General features: G+C 37.2%; 3 protein-coding genes and 1 pseudogene across 6 annotated transcripts; 2 read left to right on the top strand and 2 right to left on the bottom strand.

Moving 5' to 3' along the window:
- Nucleotides 1-1,254: 1,254 nt before the first annotated feature.
- Nucleotides 1,255-4,142, bottom strand: LOC110409223 (protein PHLOEM PROTEIN 2-LIKE A10 pseudogene; annotated as a pseudogene).
- A 1,978-nt stretch (nt 4,143-6,120) lies between these two features.
- Nucleotides 6,121-10,140, top strand: ACR1 (ACT domain repeat 1). Of its 3 annotated transcripts, none has more exons than XM_021419135.1 (8): nt 6,121-6,478; nt 7,123-7,243; nt 7,366-7,411; nt 8,181-8,295; nt 8,508-8,575; nt 8,690-9,331; nt 9,420-9,524; nt 9,627-10,140. In XM_021419135.1, exons 2-8 carry the CDS (start codon nt 7,173-7,175, stop codon nt 10,005-10,007), a joined length of 1,428 nt encoding a protein of 475 aa, XP_021274810.1. In that variant the 5' UTR covers nt 6,121-6,478; nt 7,123-7,172; the 3' UTR covers nt 10,008-10,140. The 3 variants fall into 3 exon arrangements, with proteins under 3 accessions (XP_021274810.1, XP_021274812.1, XP_021274811.1); XM_021419137.2 differs by having other exon boundaries at nt 6,126-6,478; nt 9,630-10,140; XM_021419136.2 differs by lacking the exon at nt 6,121-6,478 and adding an exon at nt 6,772-6,886.
- An 818-nt stretch (nt 10,141-10,958) lies between these two features.
- Nucleotides 10,959-14,250, bottom strand: LOC110408943 (uncharacterized). The gene is made up of 3 exons (XM_021418105.2): nt 13,586-14,250; nt 12,405-12,592; nt 10,959-11,845 (listed from the first exon to the last, which is right to left on the bottom strand). Exons 1-3 carry the CDS (start codon nt 14,181-14,183, stop codon nt 11,162-11,164), a joined length of 1,470 nt encoding a protein of 489 aa, XP_021273780.1. The 5' UTR covers nt 14,184-14,250; the 3' UTR covers nt 10,959-11,161.
- A 569-nt stretch (nt 14,251-14,819) lies between these two features.
- On the top strand, nt 14,820-17,790 carry EMB2001 (P-loop containing nucleoside triphosphate hydrolases superfamily protein). Of its 2 annotated transcripts, none has more exons than XM_089785783.1 (4): nt 14,820-15,364; nt 15,540-15,609; nt 17,072-17,234; nt 17,349-17,790. In XM_089785783.1, exons 1-4 carry the CDS (start codon nt 14,959-14,961, stop codon nt 17,556-17,558), a joined length of 849 nt encoding a protein of 282 aa, XP_089641909.1. In that variant the 5' UTR covers nt 14,820-14,958; the 3' UTR covers nt 17,559-17,790. The 2 variants fall into 2 exon arrangements, with proteins under 2 accessions (XP_089641909.1, XP_021273781.1); XM_021418106.1 differs by having other exon boundaries at nt 14,820-15,430.
- Nucleotides 17,791-18,854: the final 1,064 nt, after the last annotated feature.

The following is an 18,854-nucleotide window of genomic DNA, read 5'->3' as shown; positions in this document are numbered from 1 at the left end:
TTGATTTTTTATAAATTATTAAAAATATATATCAAAATGACTTAATTTTCAAGATAACCTGATATGTGAGATAATCCGAATATGACTTAATCCAATTCAAAATGATTCAAATGTCATAATAATAATAATAATAATAATAATAATAATAACTTAATGATAGAACAACTCAAATTGAAATTGACTTGACTAAAAACAATAGATAATCAGATAAGACTTGTAATTCAAAATAACTCGTCCAATTGTCACCTAGACATGAGGGTTTTAATAATTATAGGAAATCTATATTACTATGTTACCTTTATATCTTTTTATTTTGTTTTAAGAAAAATAAAGTGGAAGAGTGAAATATATTGGTACAGTCAGGAAGATGAAGCTACCGAAGGCCACAGTCGATGACCTACCCAGATCCGACTTGTTGCGGTTGAATCCGGCCATGGCCTTGTCACATGTGGCTTGTTATGTCTACATTTGGCAATATATAACCATGCTAGATCCAATTCTGTGACCGAAATCGACTTATCTCGAATGGTTTAGTCAGTTTTAACTATTTTCAACGACATATTTAATTACATTTTAATTAAAATAAATTCAACTTATACAAAAATAATTCAACAAGTACATGAGAAAAAAAAATCCCTCTAACTTGTATCGTGTAACAAATAAATCTAACTTAAAATTCAATGCATCATAGAAGTCAATTTAAACAAACTAATCTTTTAAGAGTTAACAATCAACATCTTAAAAGCCAACCTAAAGGAAATAATATTAATATATATATAATAATATTAAGAGTATTCATATGTAAAATATATTTATTAATGGCTAATATTTCAATCAATTCAGTTATAAATTTAGACATCAAAAACTAATCGAACAAACCATTTTTCTAACCGATTAATATTGAAAATGAAAAACCAACCCGAAAATTAATTAAATTGAATTGATTCTAATTGATTATTGAGATTTAAATAGATTAATGTTCAACTGTAGTCTGTTGGATTCTGACGTGGTTAGATGTAGCCATTAGCTTAACTGAAAGAACAGATTTGATCCAAAATTTTGACGTTCTTGTATAAACAAGTGCAAGCATCCAACCAACTGCCATGCTTTGGTGAATCTTCTCTTTTAATTGATTCACATTTCAAAGTCATATCCTGGTAAGCTTCAACTGTTCAATTTGCGAGAAAAGGTCATGTCCCGGAGATGATTATTCAATTCAAATTACAAACCAAAATAAACAAGGACAAGTTGATTTATGTTATATGTACGAAATCAGTATACATCTAAGAGCTCCGTACTTGTCAGGTTTGCCTTGATGGCTACATTCAATGAAAACCAGCTAACTTCGGTCCATGTCTGGCACGGCATGGCATTAAATTGCTTCTTCTGGTTGCAGAAGCAAACTCTGGCCATTAAAGGCATTGCAACAAGCATCGGTGGTATAGTTCTAGGGCTTCTAGGCCATAGTAGAAGCACAGTCGCAAAGCTTATTATACAACTTTTGCAGATTAGACAGTGTCAAAAATAGCAAGCAAGATTAGACAATTAATCCCAAAGCTTTGAATGCAGTCCACGTGCTTAATACATTTGTACAAACAAACATTGTAAATGGGTACAAGCAAGTTTCGTTGGTAGCTAGGGAGATTTCTTATTCTTTAGATTATGCTGTCTACTCAACCGTCTCCTATTCCCACAATGGAAAAAGATTGGACCTTGTATCCATTGCCTAACAAATACATTAAATACCATTTTACAGAATCTTAAAGATGAAAGCGGTTGGTTCTCTGAGGTGAAAGGAGATGAAAAGAGAAATAATTTCCTGTTGTCAGAAGCGACTTTGAAACCTTGAAAAGGAATGAAAACAAAACAAACTATTTTGCATTCACGGAAGCAACTTTCTCAGATTCTGCTGACAATTTTAAGAAAGCAAGTAAGAAGTTCAAGGAGTTAGACACAAAAATACAACGAAGACATGACCATACGAAGGAATTGGCTGACTCTATAGGGTGCATGACCTGGTGGAGGAAATTAGGCTGGAACCAAAACCCTGACACCGCCAAGAATATGCAAGCACAGAGACAAACATATAGCAGCTACAACTGAGGACTTTGCAGTAACATATCTCACCACCTCAACACCACCTTCAACTACGGCTTCATGAGAAACCTTAACACAATTTTTCATGCCTTGATGTACTGTCTCTAGCAAAAACTCAAGGAAAGATCTAACTGTTTCAAATGTAATCCTTCCAGTCACGTCAAGAACAAATTTCCTATTGCTTGGCTCTGCTAAAGTTGATGACACTTTACTAATCCACCCATCGTTCTTGACCTCATCGAATGAGTTCCTTGCTTTCAGTTCAGTAAATAATCCGTCCTGTTCGTAAAGCTTATCCCCAGTCGCATCATCTTGTCTGTATTCAATTGCCAACGAAGGTGAACTCTTACTCGAACTAGAACTTGTCAAAACTTGATGAGATGTCTTGACAAGAGTCTCAATTGCACCATTACAGACAGTAACTAAAACACCTCTCACTTCTGTTTCATGCTTAGGGTTAGTCAATCCTGCAAAGAATTCATCATAGTTGTTGACATCCTTAGTTTTTTCAAGATACGCAGAAACCATAGAACTAACAAACAATTGAATACAATCACCAATCAGCTCTCTACACTTATCACCACACACAACCTTCAGCCAGCTTGGAACAGAATTCTTTTCCAAACTAATCGGATTCGATTTCAATTTTTCATCGGATTGATCACCTGAACAAAATGCCAAGACCAAGTTGCTAGCAAAGCTTCCAGCAACAACAGAAGCAAAACCAGCCCCAGCTTCAGTAAAAAGCTTAGCCATAACTTTATCCATTGAACTAGAATTGACATATAGGCCATTACCACTTCTCGCCTCCAATTGATAACCACGTAAAATTCCCAGAGTCATAGCTTGTGTAACCCTTACTAAGGACTGAGAGATTTCATTGGACATCGTGATTTTCGAAACTTGCTTCGAACTGTTAGGTATTTGGTCTGATTCTGACTGTAGAAAATCTTTCAAATCTTTAGAAACAACTCCAATTGTTTCGGCACAATCAGAGACAGCTTCAGCCATAGAAATCAAAGCTCCCAAAAGCTTTAAGACTCTCTTTCTCTTTTGAGCTATAGCAGGCAAGTGATAAACTCTATAGAAACCATAACTAGTTAAACCGAAAGCCGCCAAAAAAACAACCCAATTCTTCTTCTTCCTGGTAAATTCCAAACCCTTTAAAGCCAATTGAAGCTTCATAACTTTACCAAATAAGAATTTCTTAGAAAGCCCAGAATAAACTGAGAAAAAGCCAAGAAAATTCACCTAAGCCAAAGTCTTCCTCTTCTCCTCCACTGAAGTCTTCTACTTGTAGAATATTCCATCATTAAAAAAAGACAGAAAAAACCCTTTCCTCTCTCTTATTTTTCATGTCATTTCACAATAAAATAAGCTAAAAGAACATAAACTAAAAAGAGAAAAAAACGAAACAGAAAAACCAGTCATAGAAGGCAAATGACATCAAAGCAGTTGCAGAGGACACTGCCGTCTCGTGCTGGAACAGGGATCATATTCTGTAGTGCAATTTCGATGAATGTGTGCGAAAAATAATCGAAGGGAAAAGCAGAGCAACGATCAGCAAATCCAGGCATTCATCAATCGTCGGCTTTCAATGTTGAACGACCACCAGAAAATTCAATTAATGCCACCAAATAAAAAGGCGGGCCTCTGCAGTTTTACTCCAATGGGCCCCGTTTACCTACAGATTCCGGGCCTACAGTTGTACCATTTCCGAGCAGTGTCTTCGTCACAACATACAACTTGTTCTAATTTTTCAATTTATAAAAGATACTGATCCCAGTCTTGGTTGGTGAAACAAATGATTAATCTGTGTGATATAGTTTGTAACTTTTGAATATTTAAGATGTTTTAAAGAATTAAAAATGGACAATTAATAATGGCATGCTATGCCTAACTTCTAAATGAATATAAGGTCCCAAAAGCACTTACCTTCCAATTTAATTAGGAAACAAAATGGATACGAGAATTCTACTAGGTAAAAATATCACGAAGAAAGTGTCTTTATCTCAATTCGGATAAGAATGGAAAGTCTTGAGCTCTTTAAAAGCGGGTGTGTTGTACACCTTCATAAACGCGTTTATGGAGGAGAGAGTAATGATCCCGTGACAAGTGATATTAGAGCGGACTGGACCTCATCTGACTCACGTCAAAGCGCCCGGGCCTAGGAAACTCAGGGTAGGCAGGGTGGCCAACGGCAACGTGACGTTGTCGGAATCGGGTGGGAGAGAGCGTCACTAGGAAAGTGTCTCTATCCCATATTGAACAGGAATGGGAGGTCCTGGGCTTTTTAAAAGCGACAACGTGACGTTGTCTGAATCGGGTGAGAGAGAGTGTCACAAGAAAAGTGTCTCTATCCCACATCGAACAGGAATGGGAGGTCTTGGGCTCTTTAAAAGCGGCAACGTGACGTTGTCAGGAATCGGGTGGGAGAGAGTGTCACGAGGAAAGTGTCTCTATCCCACATCGAACAGGAACGGGAGGTCTTAGGCTCTTTAAAGCAGTGTAGCTGCACACCCTCATAAGAGCGTTTATGGGAGTGAGAGTAATGACCCCGTGACAACGAATAGGATTAGGCTGCTTAAAAGCAGGTGTACTGCACACCCTCATAAGAGCGTTATAAAGTATATAAAATTCACCGTGACAAAAATAGGATTAAGGCTCTTTAAAAAATAAAAATAATATACTGTAATAAAATTACATATAACTTTATATAATTAATAGTACTATATAGTAAAATGGTTATCGTATATTAAATGACAACGTAATATATACAGTAATAGGTACTTAACTAATATATATTCAGACTAATATCACGTAGTATAACTCGTATATATACTTTGCCACCCTCATAAGAGCGTTTATGGGAGTGAGAGTAATGACCCGTGACAACGAATAGGATTAGGCTCTTTAAAAGAGGGTGTGCTGCACACCCTCATAAGAGCGTTTATGGGAGTGAGAGTAATGACCCCGTGACAACGAACAGGAACGGGAGGTCCTGGGCTCTTTAAAAGCAACAACGTGACGTTGGCAACGTGACGTTGTCGGAATTGGGTGGGAGAGAGTGTCACAAAGAAAATGCCTCTATCCCACATCGACATCGAACATGAATGGGAGGTCTTAGGCTCTTTAAAATGGGTGGGAGAGAGTATCACAAAGAAAATGCCTCTATCCCACATCGACATAGAACAGGAATGGGAGGTTTTAGGCTCTTTAAAAGCGGGTGTACTGCACACCCTCGTAAGAGCGTTTATGGGAGTAAGAGTAATGATTCCGTGACAAACGGATTGGGAATACAAGAATATTAAATTTTTAAAATTTAATTAATAAAAATCATAAATACCATAATCCAACCAATATGAATGGAAGAAAATCTCAAATTACAAATCCTATTAATTAATTGCTAATCTTAATTAACGTAACTTCCCTTAGATGAAAACATCAATCGGGAGAAAAAGTCTAAAACTACCCCAATCGGACTAATTTCTTTGACTCTCTTTTGAGCATTTTTGTAGCAAAATGTGTGAAGACTTCAAAAGTGTTGCCTATTCAAGCAAGCAAAAAGAATAAGAACGGAGGAGTCCAGCGAAAACTCAAAACTCAACCATGATTCGCCACGTCATCATCCTAGGATTTAGCTGACTGGGTAAATGCCCTGCAACCCTAAGAAAAAATCCCAGCCACAAATGCGAAAATGGGGCCATTTTAAGCCACGTGGCAACCTCTTAGAGAGGTAGAGCAGCCGCATGGTGTGATGACACGTGTAGTCAATCTGGTACGTGGCCAATCGTCACGGAAAGTCCTGGTCTTCCTTCCTCCCGGCGCCTCGACGTAATCCAGTAAAATGCAAATTTATATATATAAATGAAGGAATTGTGAAAAATAACTTTCTTCCTAAGTTTAATTTTTGACATGATTTAATAATAATATTTTTTAAATAATTTCAGACAATTAATATATAAATGGTATTAAACCTGTTTCAGGTATCAAACACTTTCAAAAATTCTCTTGTAATATATGAAAAAAATAAATAACCCGAGTGAAAAAAGATTCAGTGTTTTTGTTTGTTTTGATTATTCTCTTGAAAAACCAAGAAGCCAAGAAGGAAAAGAACAAAAATTCTTTGGACTTAAATAGGAGGGTTTCCAAGTTTGGATAGGAGTCTTCTTTTTTTTGTTTTTTTTGGGTCCGTTCACCATTTGTTTCGGTTCTCTATCTCTGTTTCCAAGAAAAAACCTTTCTATACTTAGCATAAACCACAGGGAAAAGAGCAGAAAAGAAAAGCTTTCAGCACCATCAATTATTTGGTTTCCATGCTTTGATCAGAAGGTTTTGGTTTCTGCAGTTCAACCCAGTTTTCTCATCTCTGAATACAAAGGTGGGTGATTCTAAACTTTATCACATTCAATTTAGTTTACTTTTTCTCCTCTGTTTATATGTATGCGAGGTTCGAGCTTTCTTCCTGAAAATTTCGTCTTTGAAATAGACATCTCTGTTCCTTATAAACCACACTTTGCTTGTAGAAAATTCAAAGATATTCTTTCCTTCTTTTTCTAGCATAGATATACATACATGCATCGACAATATCCAGAATTTCAGATTTCTTTTACCATAACTGGAAGTCCTACTAATCGTTTTTGATATTATCTCAATGACCCCAATCCGAGTGGGATTCAACTAGATTTTTCACTTATTTTTCTTTTCCTCTTGTTTCCCTTTCAAACAAAGAAACGAAGCCAAAACGCAGCGGAAATTTCCTTACGAGTGTACAAAAACAGTTGTCTTTGTAAAGTCTCTTGTTCCATATATATATATATATATATATATATATATATATATATATATTATTGTGAAAAATCAAGCTGTACGCCGCTTGCTTATTTTTTCCTCCATTTTATTCGCTGTTTTAATCACGCGTTTTCAATATATATAGTTTTTAGTATTTTTCTGATTTGAATATTCTACAACATGAGCTCTAGTATATATATGTGAATATTGATGCATGTTTCATGTTTCCTTAAGACTTTACTCTCCGAATGAAGCAATCTTGAAGCTCTCTTCCGATAAACAAGATGGAGATTGTTTACCAGCCTTACATTGATCCTGAGTTTGAGTCACTCATTGAAAGGATTCATCCTCCCAGGTACGGTAAACTAATCCTATACTTCATTTCCTTTCTTTTGTTTCTTTTGGTTTCTTTAATAAATCATGGAACCTGAAAATCTGAAACCAATATGGTTTAATTCGCCGGTTTGGCGTTTCCAGAGTTTGTATTGACAACGACGCATACCAAGACTGCACGCTTGTAAAGGTTAGATCGAATATCAAATATCTTCTTGTTAAGGTTTATGTTAACAGTAAATTTAATCTTCGATATCGTTGAAGATGATAAGGCTTGGTTTCTGGATTTTTTTGTTGGTTCGCCTTATTTTTAACATTTTTGGATAAAGACTGGGTCCAAAGGCAAGCTATAGGTTCCAAGACTCCACCCATTGGTGTGTGAAACCGAGGGAGATATACACCACCATTAAACATTTAATTAATCTAGGAATTAGGCACCATATCATTTGTTCTAATCTTAATCATTAAACTTAAAGCGCATCAATCCAAATCCCCACTTGTCTACATGGAAATTAATAAAATAATACCAGTTGGAAAGTTGGGAGTCTGGGAAATAGAAGTAAAGAGATTTCTGAGTAACCGAGTGGAGAGCCATTAATCTAGTTGTAAGTTGTAAAGGAAAATTGGAAAGGAAAAATATAACTAGGAGAGAGGGGTGTAGAATGTGGAGGAACTTTTATAGTGTCAGGATTCCTGCTTCATTTATTGGTAATGTTTTGGGGAAGAGGAAGACTGTCTCCAGGACTTCTAGAAAAACTTACTTTTAGATGGCATCCAATCGACCTGCCGTAATGATCTTGTTCTCAAAAGATCAGAAAAGCCATAATAAACCAAACACAATTTGACAAGGGGAAGTTTGGCCTATGCAGTTCTTTTCTAACCAGGCTTTCAAAAGGTTAGCTTTTAAGAGGCAAGAAAAATGACCTGGGAAACTTTTTTACATATGTCAACTCTCACAGGTGGATAGTGCAAACAGGCACGGGATTTTGCTGGATATGGTCCAAGTTTTGACAGATCTTGACCTTGTTATATCCAAGTCGTACATTTCCTCTGACGGTGGATGGTTCATGGACGGTCAGTACCCCCCACATCACCTTTGCATCACTAGTTAGCTTCCCCTGCTTTTCTTCTCTTCATTTTATTATCTCGATTAACCTTCTATATCTGATAAACGTATTACTATCCACCAAATAAATATCAATGGGGATATGGTGCTCACTTTGCGAGGTGCCTATGAGTCACCCACGGCTTTTCTGTGCCCTAATCCATGTGGGTGATTTTCGCAGTGTTCCACGTGACAGACCAGCTTGGGAACAAACTTACTGACGAGAGCCTTATTCTTTATATCCAACAGGTCTTTTTCTTCTCCAGAATTCTCTGAAATTATCTTATTGTAAAGTAACAAAGTTTTGATTGATTAAGTTAAGGTTTTAATTTGTTTTCTAATAAGAAAAACTATAATTGACAGGCAATTTGTTCTACTAGGAGAGGAGGGATTCCAAAGGAATTACAAGCATTCCTCAAAAGGGCAGTGAGGCCGTGTCACGTCTCAACAGAGCATACAGCCTTGGAGATGACTGGGAGGGACAGGCCTGGCCTCATGTCGGAGATATCAGCAGCTCTATACGGATTGGGATGCCATGTCACTGCAACTGTGGTCTGGACCCATAACGCCCGCATGGCCTGCATATTCCATGTAGAAGATGGGTTCAAGGGAGGGCCCATCATGGAGCCGAATCGGCTGGCAGAAGTACAGGAAAAGCTAGAGAATGTGGTTGAGGCCCATCATGATAGTGGTGAGCAGCGGAGCGTCAGGTTAACTGCTCCGGCAGCTGGTCGGACACACACGGAGCGGCGGCTCCACCAGTTGATGTATGCCGATAGAGATTACGAGCAATGTCGGGGCTGCGATGGCAGCTGCAGGCACTGGAAGGGGTGTACCAAGACTCACGTGACGATAGAGACTTGTAGGGAAAAGGGGTACTCAGTGGTGCATGTAAGGAGTAGGGACAGAATCAAGCTATTGTTCGATACAGTTTGTGCCTTAACCGATATGCAATATGTGGTGTTCCATGCAGCGGTTAGCTCAAATGGCTCCATGGCTAATCAGGTACCTTAAGAAGAAGTTGCAAATGGCTTGAAATATTTGTTTTTATTTTGCGGCCTTTAAGTTTAGTTAAACTGAGGTTTTCTTTCAGGAATATTTTGTAAGGAGGCAGGACGGCTGCAGTTTGGTTACAGAGGATGAAAGACACAGACTTACACAATGTTTGATTGCAGCAATAGAACGAAGAGTCTCACGTGTTAGTTCCTTACAGCATGCAGTTTTGCTTCTGCTTTTTGTGGTTCGAATTGTATTTAGTAAAATTGTAGCAAGTAGCAATCTTTTTTTGGGTATTTTCTAGCAGGGATTGAGACTGGATGTATGTACTCAAAACAAGATGGGATTGCTCTCCGACCTGACCAGGGTGTTTCGAGAGAATGGGCTATCAATAACCAGGGCGGAAATAGGGACGCATGGGGAGAGAGCAATCGGATCTTTCTATGTTACAGATGCTTCAGGGCATGACGTGAATCCGAGGACGGTGGAATTGGTGAGACAAGAGATTGGGGGATCTGCTTTGGTGGTAAACAAGTCTCCCGATATGACTTCTCGAGCTTCTTCATCAAGTATTAGCAGAAGCAGCAGTGGTGAAGTGGAAGAACGGCCGAGATTTTCATTAGGAAATTTGTTATGGTCTCAGCTTGAGAGAATTTCAGGGAATTTCGGGCTCATTAAATCGTGAGGAGTTCCTAACACACGAACTTCTTTCAGGCTGTACCTGTACCCTTGTCTGTACATAAGTTTGTGTAAACAAAGTAGTTTTCTTTGTTTTTTAATGATTATATTATAGTAGTCTCTTGATCTCTTTCTAGTCATTGTTTGATCTACATATTGAACTTTTCTTCGAACAGCAAAAGAGTATAGGCTTATACTCTGGAAGCACAGACAGAAGGAAGATTGTTCATTGAACATTTCCCTGATTCATTCTAAACTTCACTCAAGCAAGGCTTGCCTGTATAATAGCCTGGCGCATACAGTTGCAATACAACAAACATTTGTACATAAAAAGCTCCATGAAAATTGAAGAAACTTGAGTTTTGTGCCAGAGACCAGAGGGAAACTTGAGAGGGTTAAAGAGTATTGTGACAGGAGTTCTCCAATTTTCCTGATAAAGTTGTGCGAAAAAAGATAGATATATTAATGGTTTTAAGGTACAGACTGCAAAATTAAAAATGAAAATAAGGGTGTATTTATAGAGTCAATCAATAATAAAAGAAGAGGAAATAATAGAGATATTCACTTCTTTTGGATGGTGAAGAAGATCCTTATCCCGTAAGGAACCCATATCATAATTTTTAGATTTACCATAAAATATTAGATACTATTTATAGGAAATCTAAATTGCTACTGATGAAGAGCTCAGTTTAGTCAACTAGGCCTAAGTTTGTGAAAGCTGACAAGGGTAAAGGTCAACAATGTTTTATGAGCTTGCGGTTTTCACTTCTCAAGCCAAATAATGCTTCATCGCTAAACTTTTCTAAGATTAGGAACAATTTACTCATAAACCCTGTATTTTCTAGCTGGCACGGCACTCTAATCTATTCTGCATAAACAAGGATTCATGGCAACTTCAACCTGTATAGCTCTAAATTTTTAGCATGCATTCCTGATGAAATAGCAACGACAAAGACACTTCACATGATAAGTGCTGAATTTATTAGATATAAAAATACATGAATATTGCAGCAGTACATATTTATCCAATTTCGACAGGATTTTATGTACAAAACATACTGTTTCTAGAGCCTAAGCTCGGACTGAAGAAACCATTCACATGGTATTCACAAGGTTATAAGCAGGAAGAATCTAGAATTCAAATATTCCAAAGGTTTTGCTTCACATGATCTCTTCGATATCAAGCCAGTCATTTGATTCCTTGATTTGAGGGTTATGGGCACTCACCTGCTCAGACCCAGAATGTTTATCACCAACACAGCTAACGTCTTTAACTGAGTCCGTAGAGCTCCTGCTAAGCTGAACCCAATCTCTTGAGTCTTTTGTTGAAGAGTCAGAACCAGATGTCACTTTTTTGTAACTTATTGGCACGTCATCATCATCATCCTCAAGATCACTGAATGAAACATCCTCATCATTTCCAAGAGGAATTGTGGTACCACTTGTGCCGACTACCTCCCCAGTTTCCTCTTTTAACCAGTCATCACCGTCATCTTCAAGTTTCTCAATGGAAACTCCGGAAGAACCAGATGTTGAATGTTGATGTTTGGTCTCTTTCATTGGCTCTTCCTCGATGACAGACTTGTCAATAACCTGCATCTCAGTACTCTGAACTGGATGCTTCTCTGTCTCAATTTCAACAGCTACAGCAGTGGTGGCTACTTCACTTTCAGATGCCTTGATTGGCACTGCCTTAGATTGAGTGGGAGAAGGAACAGAAAGAGGCTCTTCATGCGGCAAATCAGCCGTTAATTTTGAAGTGCCACTTTCGGAATATTCTTCTGCATTTTTTGCCTTCACTCGGTGCTGTAACCCTTGCATTAGCATTGCTCTTGCTTCAACTATCTGCATGTAGTCCATTTAGCAGTTAAAAATGCACAAAAAGCAGAGAGGAAAGAGGGGTGAAGGAAGCTCAATCACAAAGAAAAGCACAAGCAATCCTTCCCTTATTTAATTTTTCATTAATCTGGCTTCAAAACTTTTGGATTACATTTTAAAAGAAATGATGTGCATAAGAGTGAAGAAAATGTTAATTGAAGGAGAAAGAAGAGATCTGGAAAAAGAAAAGTGGATTAGGCAAGCCACTGCAAGGAAATCTCAGGCCACTAGCTTAACAGAATGGCAAAAACAAATAAGCCATATACTAGCACTCCTTCCCAAGGTGAAAACGATGTTCAAGTCTGACGAAGACACACACAGAACTAGATGAGCTCTTACAATGTACTGAAGAATTATTTGCATCTAATTGCTATGCAATGATTGGTTCTATTATCAATCTTATAACTGTGGTAGATGAAATTCCTGTCACTCCTGGAGAAACATAATATACATCACCTTGGAATGACCAAAAATTTTGGGCTCAACCAATGAAAACAACAGGTCCTACCAGAAAAAACAAACTTACTTGGGGAGTAGACAGAAGCTCTGCATCATGTTTATTGAGTCGAGGATGCAGAAGTACAAAATAAATTTTCCAAAAGCAACCCTCACTCATATATCCTGGGCAAAGTTCAATCCTAAGGGCAGCCAATCTTGATGCAAGACGTTCAACAGCTAAAGCATGTTCTTGTTGTGCATCAGACATGTCAAAATCTGAAATTTCAAAATGAAAGGATGCTTGAAATCAGCCTGATTCATAACAAAACAATAATATGCATATATGCAGAAAAACATCAATGAACTAAGGGTAGAATGGCGCTTACGGCAAAACAAGCTAACATTGAGGCAAACCAGTGATACCCAACTATGCCAGTGTAGCGTCATTCAAGAAACCAAAATATTCAAACAGTTTCTCAAAAGCCATGAGTTTGCAACGTGCTATTTTTGCAATGTAAGTTACCTAAATGGAAGCCAAGATATGTAATTTAACCAAGAACTAGCTAACTAAAAACTAAAAGAAAAAATCATGATCATCACATCACTAAGAAGCAGAGCGAATTGTCAAATAACATGCCAAGAATATATACTAGCTCATATCCAAAGGTTTTTACTTTCTACTTAACATCTAGAAATTTATTGTACCAAGTGGCCAAGGAATAAATAAATCATTAAAATATACAGAAATGTCTGACATAAGACTTGTGAGTAGTTTTGACAATTACTTTACCACCAATTAGCCATCAACCCTCAAGAGCATCATAAAGCAGAAAGAATTATTCAGACAACTTTATCCAAGCAAGCAAAGCTACCTTTCTAGAGTTTTTCAGTTAAATCTCATAGAGATAACAAACTTGAGCGGATTGAGAAACCACAACGCTTAAAGCAATTGGAAGACCCTTCACAGCAACCAGAAAGGATCTTCAGCCAAAGATAAACAGTCGACATCACAATTTTTTTTCTCATTCCACTTATAACCAAAGAGTTTTACAATTCCATAATCAATTATCAATTATGCATTACAAATTTCAATAATCAAAGTCAACCAACAAAATCCCCAATTCCGAAAAACAATCCAAATTACAAAGAAAGACGGCCAAAAATTACCAATGAAAGAACAAGATGTGAGCTTATTTGAAATGCACATTACTATCCTAATTTTTTTAATTAAAGCACAGTAATCCCGAAATTAGAAATTCAGTAAATTACCATCAAAATCATCATCATCAGGCACGGGAAAATCAAGCCAAGTTTCGGGATGCATCGCGATATCCCGAGCGAAGGCAACCACTTCTTCAGTCAAACCAACAACGTTTCCACTCTCGTATTTTTCAAGAATCTCTTCCTCGGATCCAAACTGAAGAAAATTTGAAGCGATCTTAGTGAACTCCGAGACGGCAATATTGTTCGAGAGCTTCGAGATTCCGGTCTTGAATTTCCCGCCAATCTCGGTTAAATCGCTGCGGATTCCCGCTATCAATGCCTCATCCGGATCATTGGACGGTGGCGGGCGAGATTTTTCCTCCCCCGTGTGATCGGGCGGTTGGTCCCATGAAGGCGGAGGAGGCGGAGCGAGGAAGGACGCCACACCCCAGAATTGGCGGCTTAGGGTTTTGGTGAGCTCGGAGAGGTCTTCTTTGACGCCACGAGGACTGTTGGGATCCGATGAGGAATGGGAATGGGAGGGGGAGGATTGGTTGGGATTTGGATCGGATTCGGGTTTCGGATTAGGGGCGGCATTGGTGTGGTGGTGGTCGTCGTCATCGAGCTTGAGCGAGTTGGCAATGGACCTAGCTAACCACGACATTTTTTTCTTTTTTGGTTTCTTGTTCTTAAAGTTGTGATTATGACTCGCAGAATTGGTGAGAGTTTGTTAAACAGGGATGATAGATAAGGGGGACTAGTGGCAAACTCTCTTGAAAACCGACACCGTTTCGGCTTCTTTTTGCAGTGATATGAATCATTATTACGGTGTATCTTTATGCCATTTTCTAAAACAATTGTCAAGTATGGTTTCGCACATCCTCTTTTGTCCTTTTCTCTTTTTATTTAATTTTTGTATAATAATTTATGTAAAAAAATTATTAAAAAGTATTTTTGAGATAAAATTTTTTTTTGAAATATTTTAGTATTTTTCTCATATTTTTTGAAATATTTTAATATTATTAAACTTATGATATTGTTAAAATTTTATAATTTGATTTTATTTATTATGCAATTAGTATCAAAAATAAAATTAAAAAAATTAAGCTTGATTGCATTAAAATCCATACCTTCAAAATTTTTAATTAATCTGATTATCAACAGAATTAATCGATTTAATTCAGTTAATCCGGTAATCAGATAACGCATTTGGGCCATGCAGGCCCAAATTTAAATTTGCATTTTGGGTCAAACTAACAGAAAATATCCTAAATCCAAATCCATGTTTCTAATCCAAACACAGGCCCTGCTGTTTCCTCTCTCTTCGTTTCCCGGTTCTCTCTTCCTCTCCAGGCGAACAACCCTTGGATGAAACTCGAGCTGATTCAGCTCATGCAAGTAAAGCTACTTTGCAGCTCTTGACCAATCCTTCCCAGAAAATGTTCCTTCGGAATGGCTTATTATCTCTCAATCTTACTTCGTTTTCATCACCCCCTTCTCCACCGGCCAAATCACTCTCTTTTCTTTTCTCTTTCAACAAAACCATCGCTTACTCAACCCATAAGCGCCCCCACCCTAAACCTAAAGTCTCTGCTTCAAGAGCCGCAAAGCAGCCACTGTCTGAGAGGGCGCGGTTTGCGAAGACAGTATTATTCGTGCCACCTGGGGTCGACCCGGCAGAGGTAACAGATGAAATGATATTGCCAGGGTCCAACATCGTACTCGGACCTTACGCGGGTCATTCTCAGATTAAGGAAGTGGAGTTTGTAAAGAGTAGCGGTCGGGCTAAGGATTGTCCCAAAGATGATCGACCCGAGTTTGCAATCTTGGGTCGGTCTAATGTGGGCAAGTCTTCGCTTATTAATGCTTTGGTTCGAAAAAAAGAAGTTGCTCTCACTTCTAAGAAACCGGGTCCTTTTTCTTTTTAGAATTTTTCCTTTAAATTTCTGCTTTTTTCGATTAGTGTTTCTGAGCTTTTAATTGGGTTGCATTTTTTATTTTGGGATTGTCGAATGTGCAGGGAAGACACAGCTTATTAATCATTTTTTGGTGAATAAAAGTTGGTATATAGTGGATTTGCCTGGTTATGGGTATGTTTGATTTCTTCTTTTAATTAGCTACTTAGTACAATGAGAACTCTTTTTCTTTTCCTGAATTCATGTTTAAGCGTTTTAAATAGTTGTTGGTAAGCTTTAAAAGGATTAAACTTCCAATGGAGCATGCAACTAAAGAAATTCCTTTATTTGCCATGTAGTTTGATACTAGTCTACCAGAATGTTTTAGCTGACTGTGATGGGTAAACATTATTATTATCATTATTAGCTAGTAATGGGGTGACAATTTGGTTGTTGTCCTATGGAGGAAGTTAAGACTAATTTTGAGATGAAGTTCTATTGTTTGCCTAGCTTTGTTAGGCTGTAAGAATCTCTTGCTTGGAAACTTACATCTTGCTGTCATTTCTATGTGAGGTCTGATCCTGCAATATTGGGGCGTGACATAAGTATTCCATGTTAGACAAAGATAATTTAAACCTAAAGCTAAACACAGAATTATTTCACTCTCACTCCATGAAGGACGAATTGGTTGTTTATATGCCTAGTTATTGAGATTTGCTAGTTTTGAGCTAACATTTTCACCCCAAAACACAAGCCTGGACTTAGAACGGGAGAAGCAAATAAGCAATGCAGGATATTTTTGCAGTTTAACTTTCTATCCAGCAATGAGGATTTCATTTCTGGTTTTCATGTACCAGAAAAAACAATCAGCTTATTGTTTGACTTATAAATATAATCTGAATAAGCCAGTATTAGGCTGACATATAATTCCTAATATTCTAGTCAGAAAACACAATGGTTTGGCAACAAGAGGTCCTGTTTAAAGAAACCGACATCCAGAATGCTAATTCTGAACCCAATAGCGTAAAGCATTATCCATGTGCAAGTAAGACCTCATAGCAAGTTATAGGCAGGGTTCTTCTTCAAGTCTCTTCAGAACACCACTTGGTGGACTTACAAAGGGCAGTTATAAGTGCAAATTGTTGCTGTATATTTGCAATTTGGCATGTGGTTTAGTATGTTTTTCGAATAGTTGGCTTGTGCATTTTCTTGAACTATTAACACATCCTTTGTCAATGTGCATAGTTTCTAATTTGGGCCTGAGTTAGCTATAACCTCGTGTAGTTGTGCTCTTGAACATTACACATTAATTGCTGGTAACAGTACATCAAATGCTCACTATAAATGTGAACTAACCAATTCAGACGAGTGTATGCAGCTGAATTGTTCTCTCTCACTTAATTAAGTTCTCATTTTTGGAAATAAATAAGTCTGTAAATAGATGTAGTGTCGAAATTGCTTCACTTGTTTCGCTAGCCACCCTGCTTTCTTAGCTGCTTTAGTATGTCTATAATTAATGCTTAATCTGTAATTTTTCTTAACTCAGATAATAGAATGTAAAAAATTAATTACCTCTAAGTATCTTGGTTATGTGCAGAATGACATCTTGACATAATTGTTCTGAATCTAATGCTTGAAAGGTTCATTTTATTTGCAGCTTTGCTAGAGCCCCAGATGCTGCTCGAACAGATTGGTCTTCATTCACTAAAGGCTACTTTCTAAATAGAGAGACTCTGGTTGCTACGCTACTTCTTATTGATGCAAGTGTCCCACCTCAGAGGATTGACCTGGACTGTGCTAACTGGCTTGGACGCAACAATGTGAGGATGTCCTTATAACACTCTTGAATTCTCCTGTTTAGTGGCACACAGCTTTAAATTTAGCTGTTTCTCACTCTTTTTTAATTCTTGTTTTTTTGTCCTTGCTGCTATCAGATACCAATGACTTTTGTCTTCACAAAGTGTGACAAAATGAAGGCAAGCAAAGGAAAAAGGCCTGATGAGAACATCAGGGACTTTCAAGAACTGATTAGAGAAAACTATCGACAACACCCCCCATGGATAATGACTAGCAGTGTCACTGGTCTGGGCAGAGATGAGCTTCTCCTACATATGTCACAGCTAAGAAACTATTGGGATCAATAGGGGTGGAACTGATACTTGCTAACAAATTCATGTGTAAGTTCAGTCTTAAAAGTTAAAAAGTGTATACAATAGACAACTATACTAGCTGCCCATAGATTTTTTTTCTCTTGCATCATTTCGATTTTCCCAAAGCAATCCTGCTTAAAGTTGACAGGCTTTGTAATTTGCATACCATGCAATGATGTAGCATTTTTTCATGTATATATCGAAGGCTGTTTATCTTTCTCTGTTATTCTTCATTTTCTATTTCAGAACTTAAATTTCATGCAGCCCTTCTTACGATATAATGGCCATGATTGGTAACAAGGAAGAAAAAATAAGGATGAAATATCTTTATATTCGATTGGCAAACGTATGATATAAGCAAGCAGGAAATGTAGACTAACCACCGGAGAAGACAAAAGACGCTCCTTCCAATCAAACGCAGAGTATAAAGTAATTCAATCACTCATCCAAAGCAGCATCGTTTCCTGGCACTAATCTTTCCTATTCTTGACTGAGTATTATTTTAAAGAACAACAGGGAGCAGTCCCTCCAGTCCAAGTCTTCATTTTTTTTTTTTTTGAAGGAAAGTCTTCATCTTTATCTTGGTCTTTGTATGAATTGGCAACTACTTTCAATAGATTGGTGTTCACCGACATACTAATCTTTCAGAAAACCTTGGTTTTTATCCTCCAAAACATCATCTCATATTTTTTTATTTTAATAAAGTGTCGGCAAAGCAAAGTGTTAGTATTTTTGTCAACTTACTAATATGGTAAAAATAAAAAAATAATTTTATCTTTAATTAATTTTTATAATTATTATTCTATAATTTTATTAATAAAAAACAAAACTCCCCATCTCGGTGCTTTCCTCCTTGAGAATATCAACCGGTGCTCCCTTTCTTAGTGAGTTGGGTATTTATTTTTATTTTTAAAAAATATAATAATAATTTTTTAAATTAATAAAAAAATATTTTAATTTTTTTATAATTTTAGTCTTAAGGTGGAATATTTATTTTAAAAATTAATAAATTTTATGTAATATCGATTAAAACTTGAAAGTATTTTAACTTTTAATCAAACAACCCAACTTCTTTTTTTTTTCCTTGAAACGATGAAGGTGACTGAAAAGAAGGAAAAAAAAGGTGATGAACTCCTAGGTCTTCGTCCCAAAACTGGATAATTTAGTAACAGAACCAATGGAATGAATTCTTACTTAGTTGTCGGACCAATCGTCTGAGAACTAAATCTTTCAATCTTCCACGAATATATATAAGGAACATGACAAGAATCAACACTCTTAAACTCTCGA

This window comes from Theobroma umbraticum, unplaced genomic scaffold, assembly GCF_002168275.2.
Source record: "Theobroma umbraticum cultivar Fairchild unplaced genomic scaffold, ASM216827v3 scaffold_44.0, whole genome shotgun sequence".
Classification (NCBI taxonomy): domain Eukaryota; kingdom Viridiplantae; phylum Streptophyta; class Magnoliopsida; order Malvales; family Malvaceae; genus Theobroma; species Theobroma umbraticum.
Note: the sequence above shows the minus strand (reverse complement) of the source record. Positions and strands in the feature narration are given on the sequence as shown.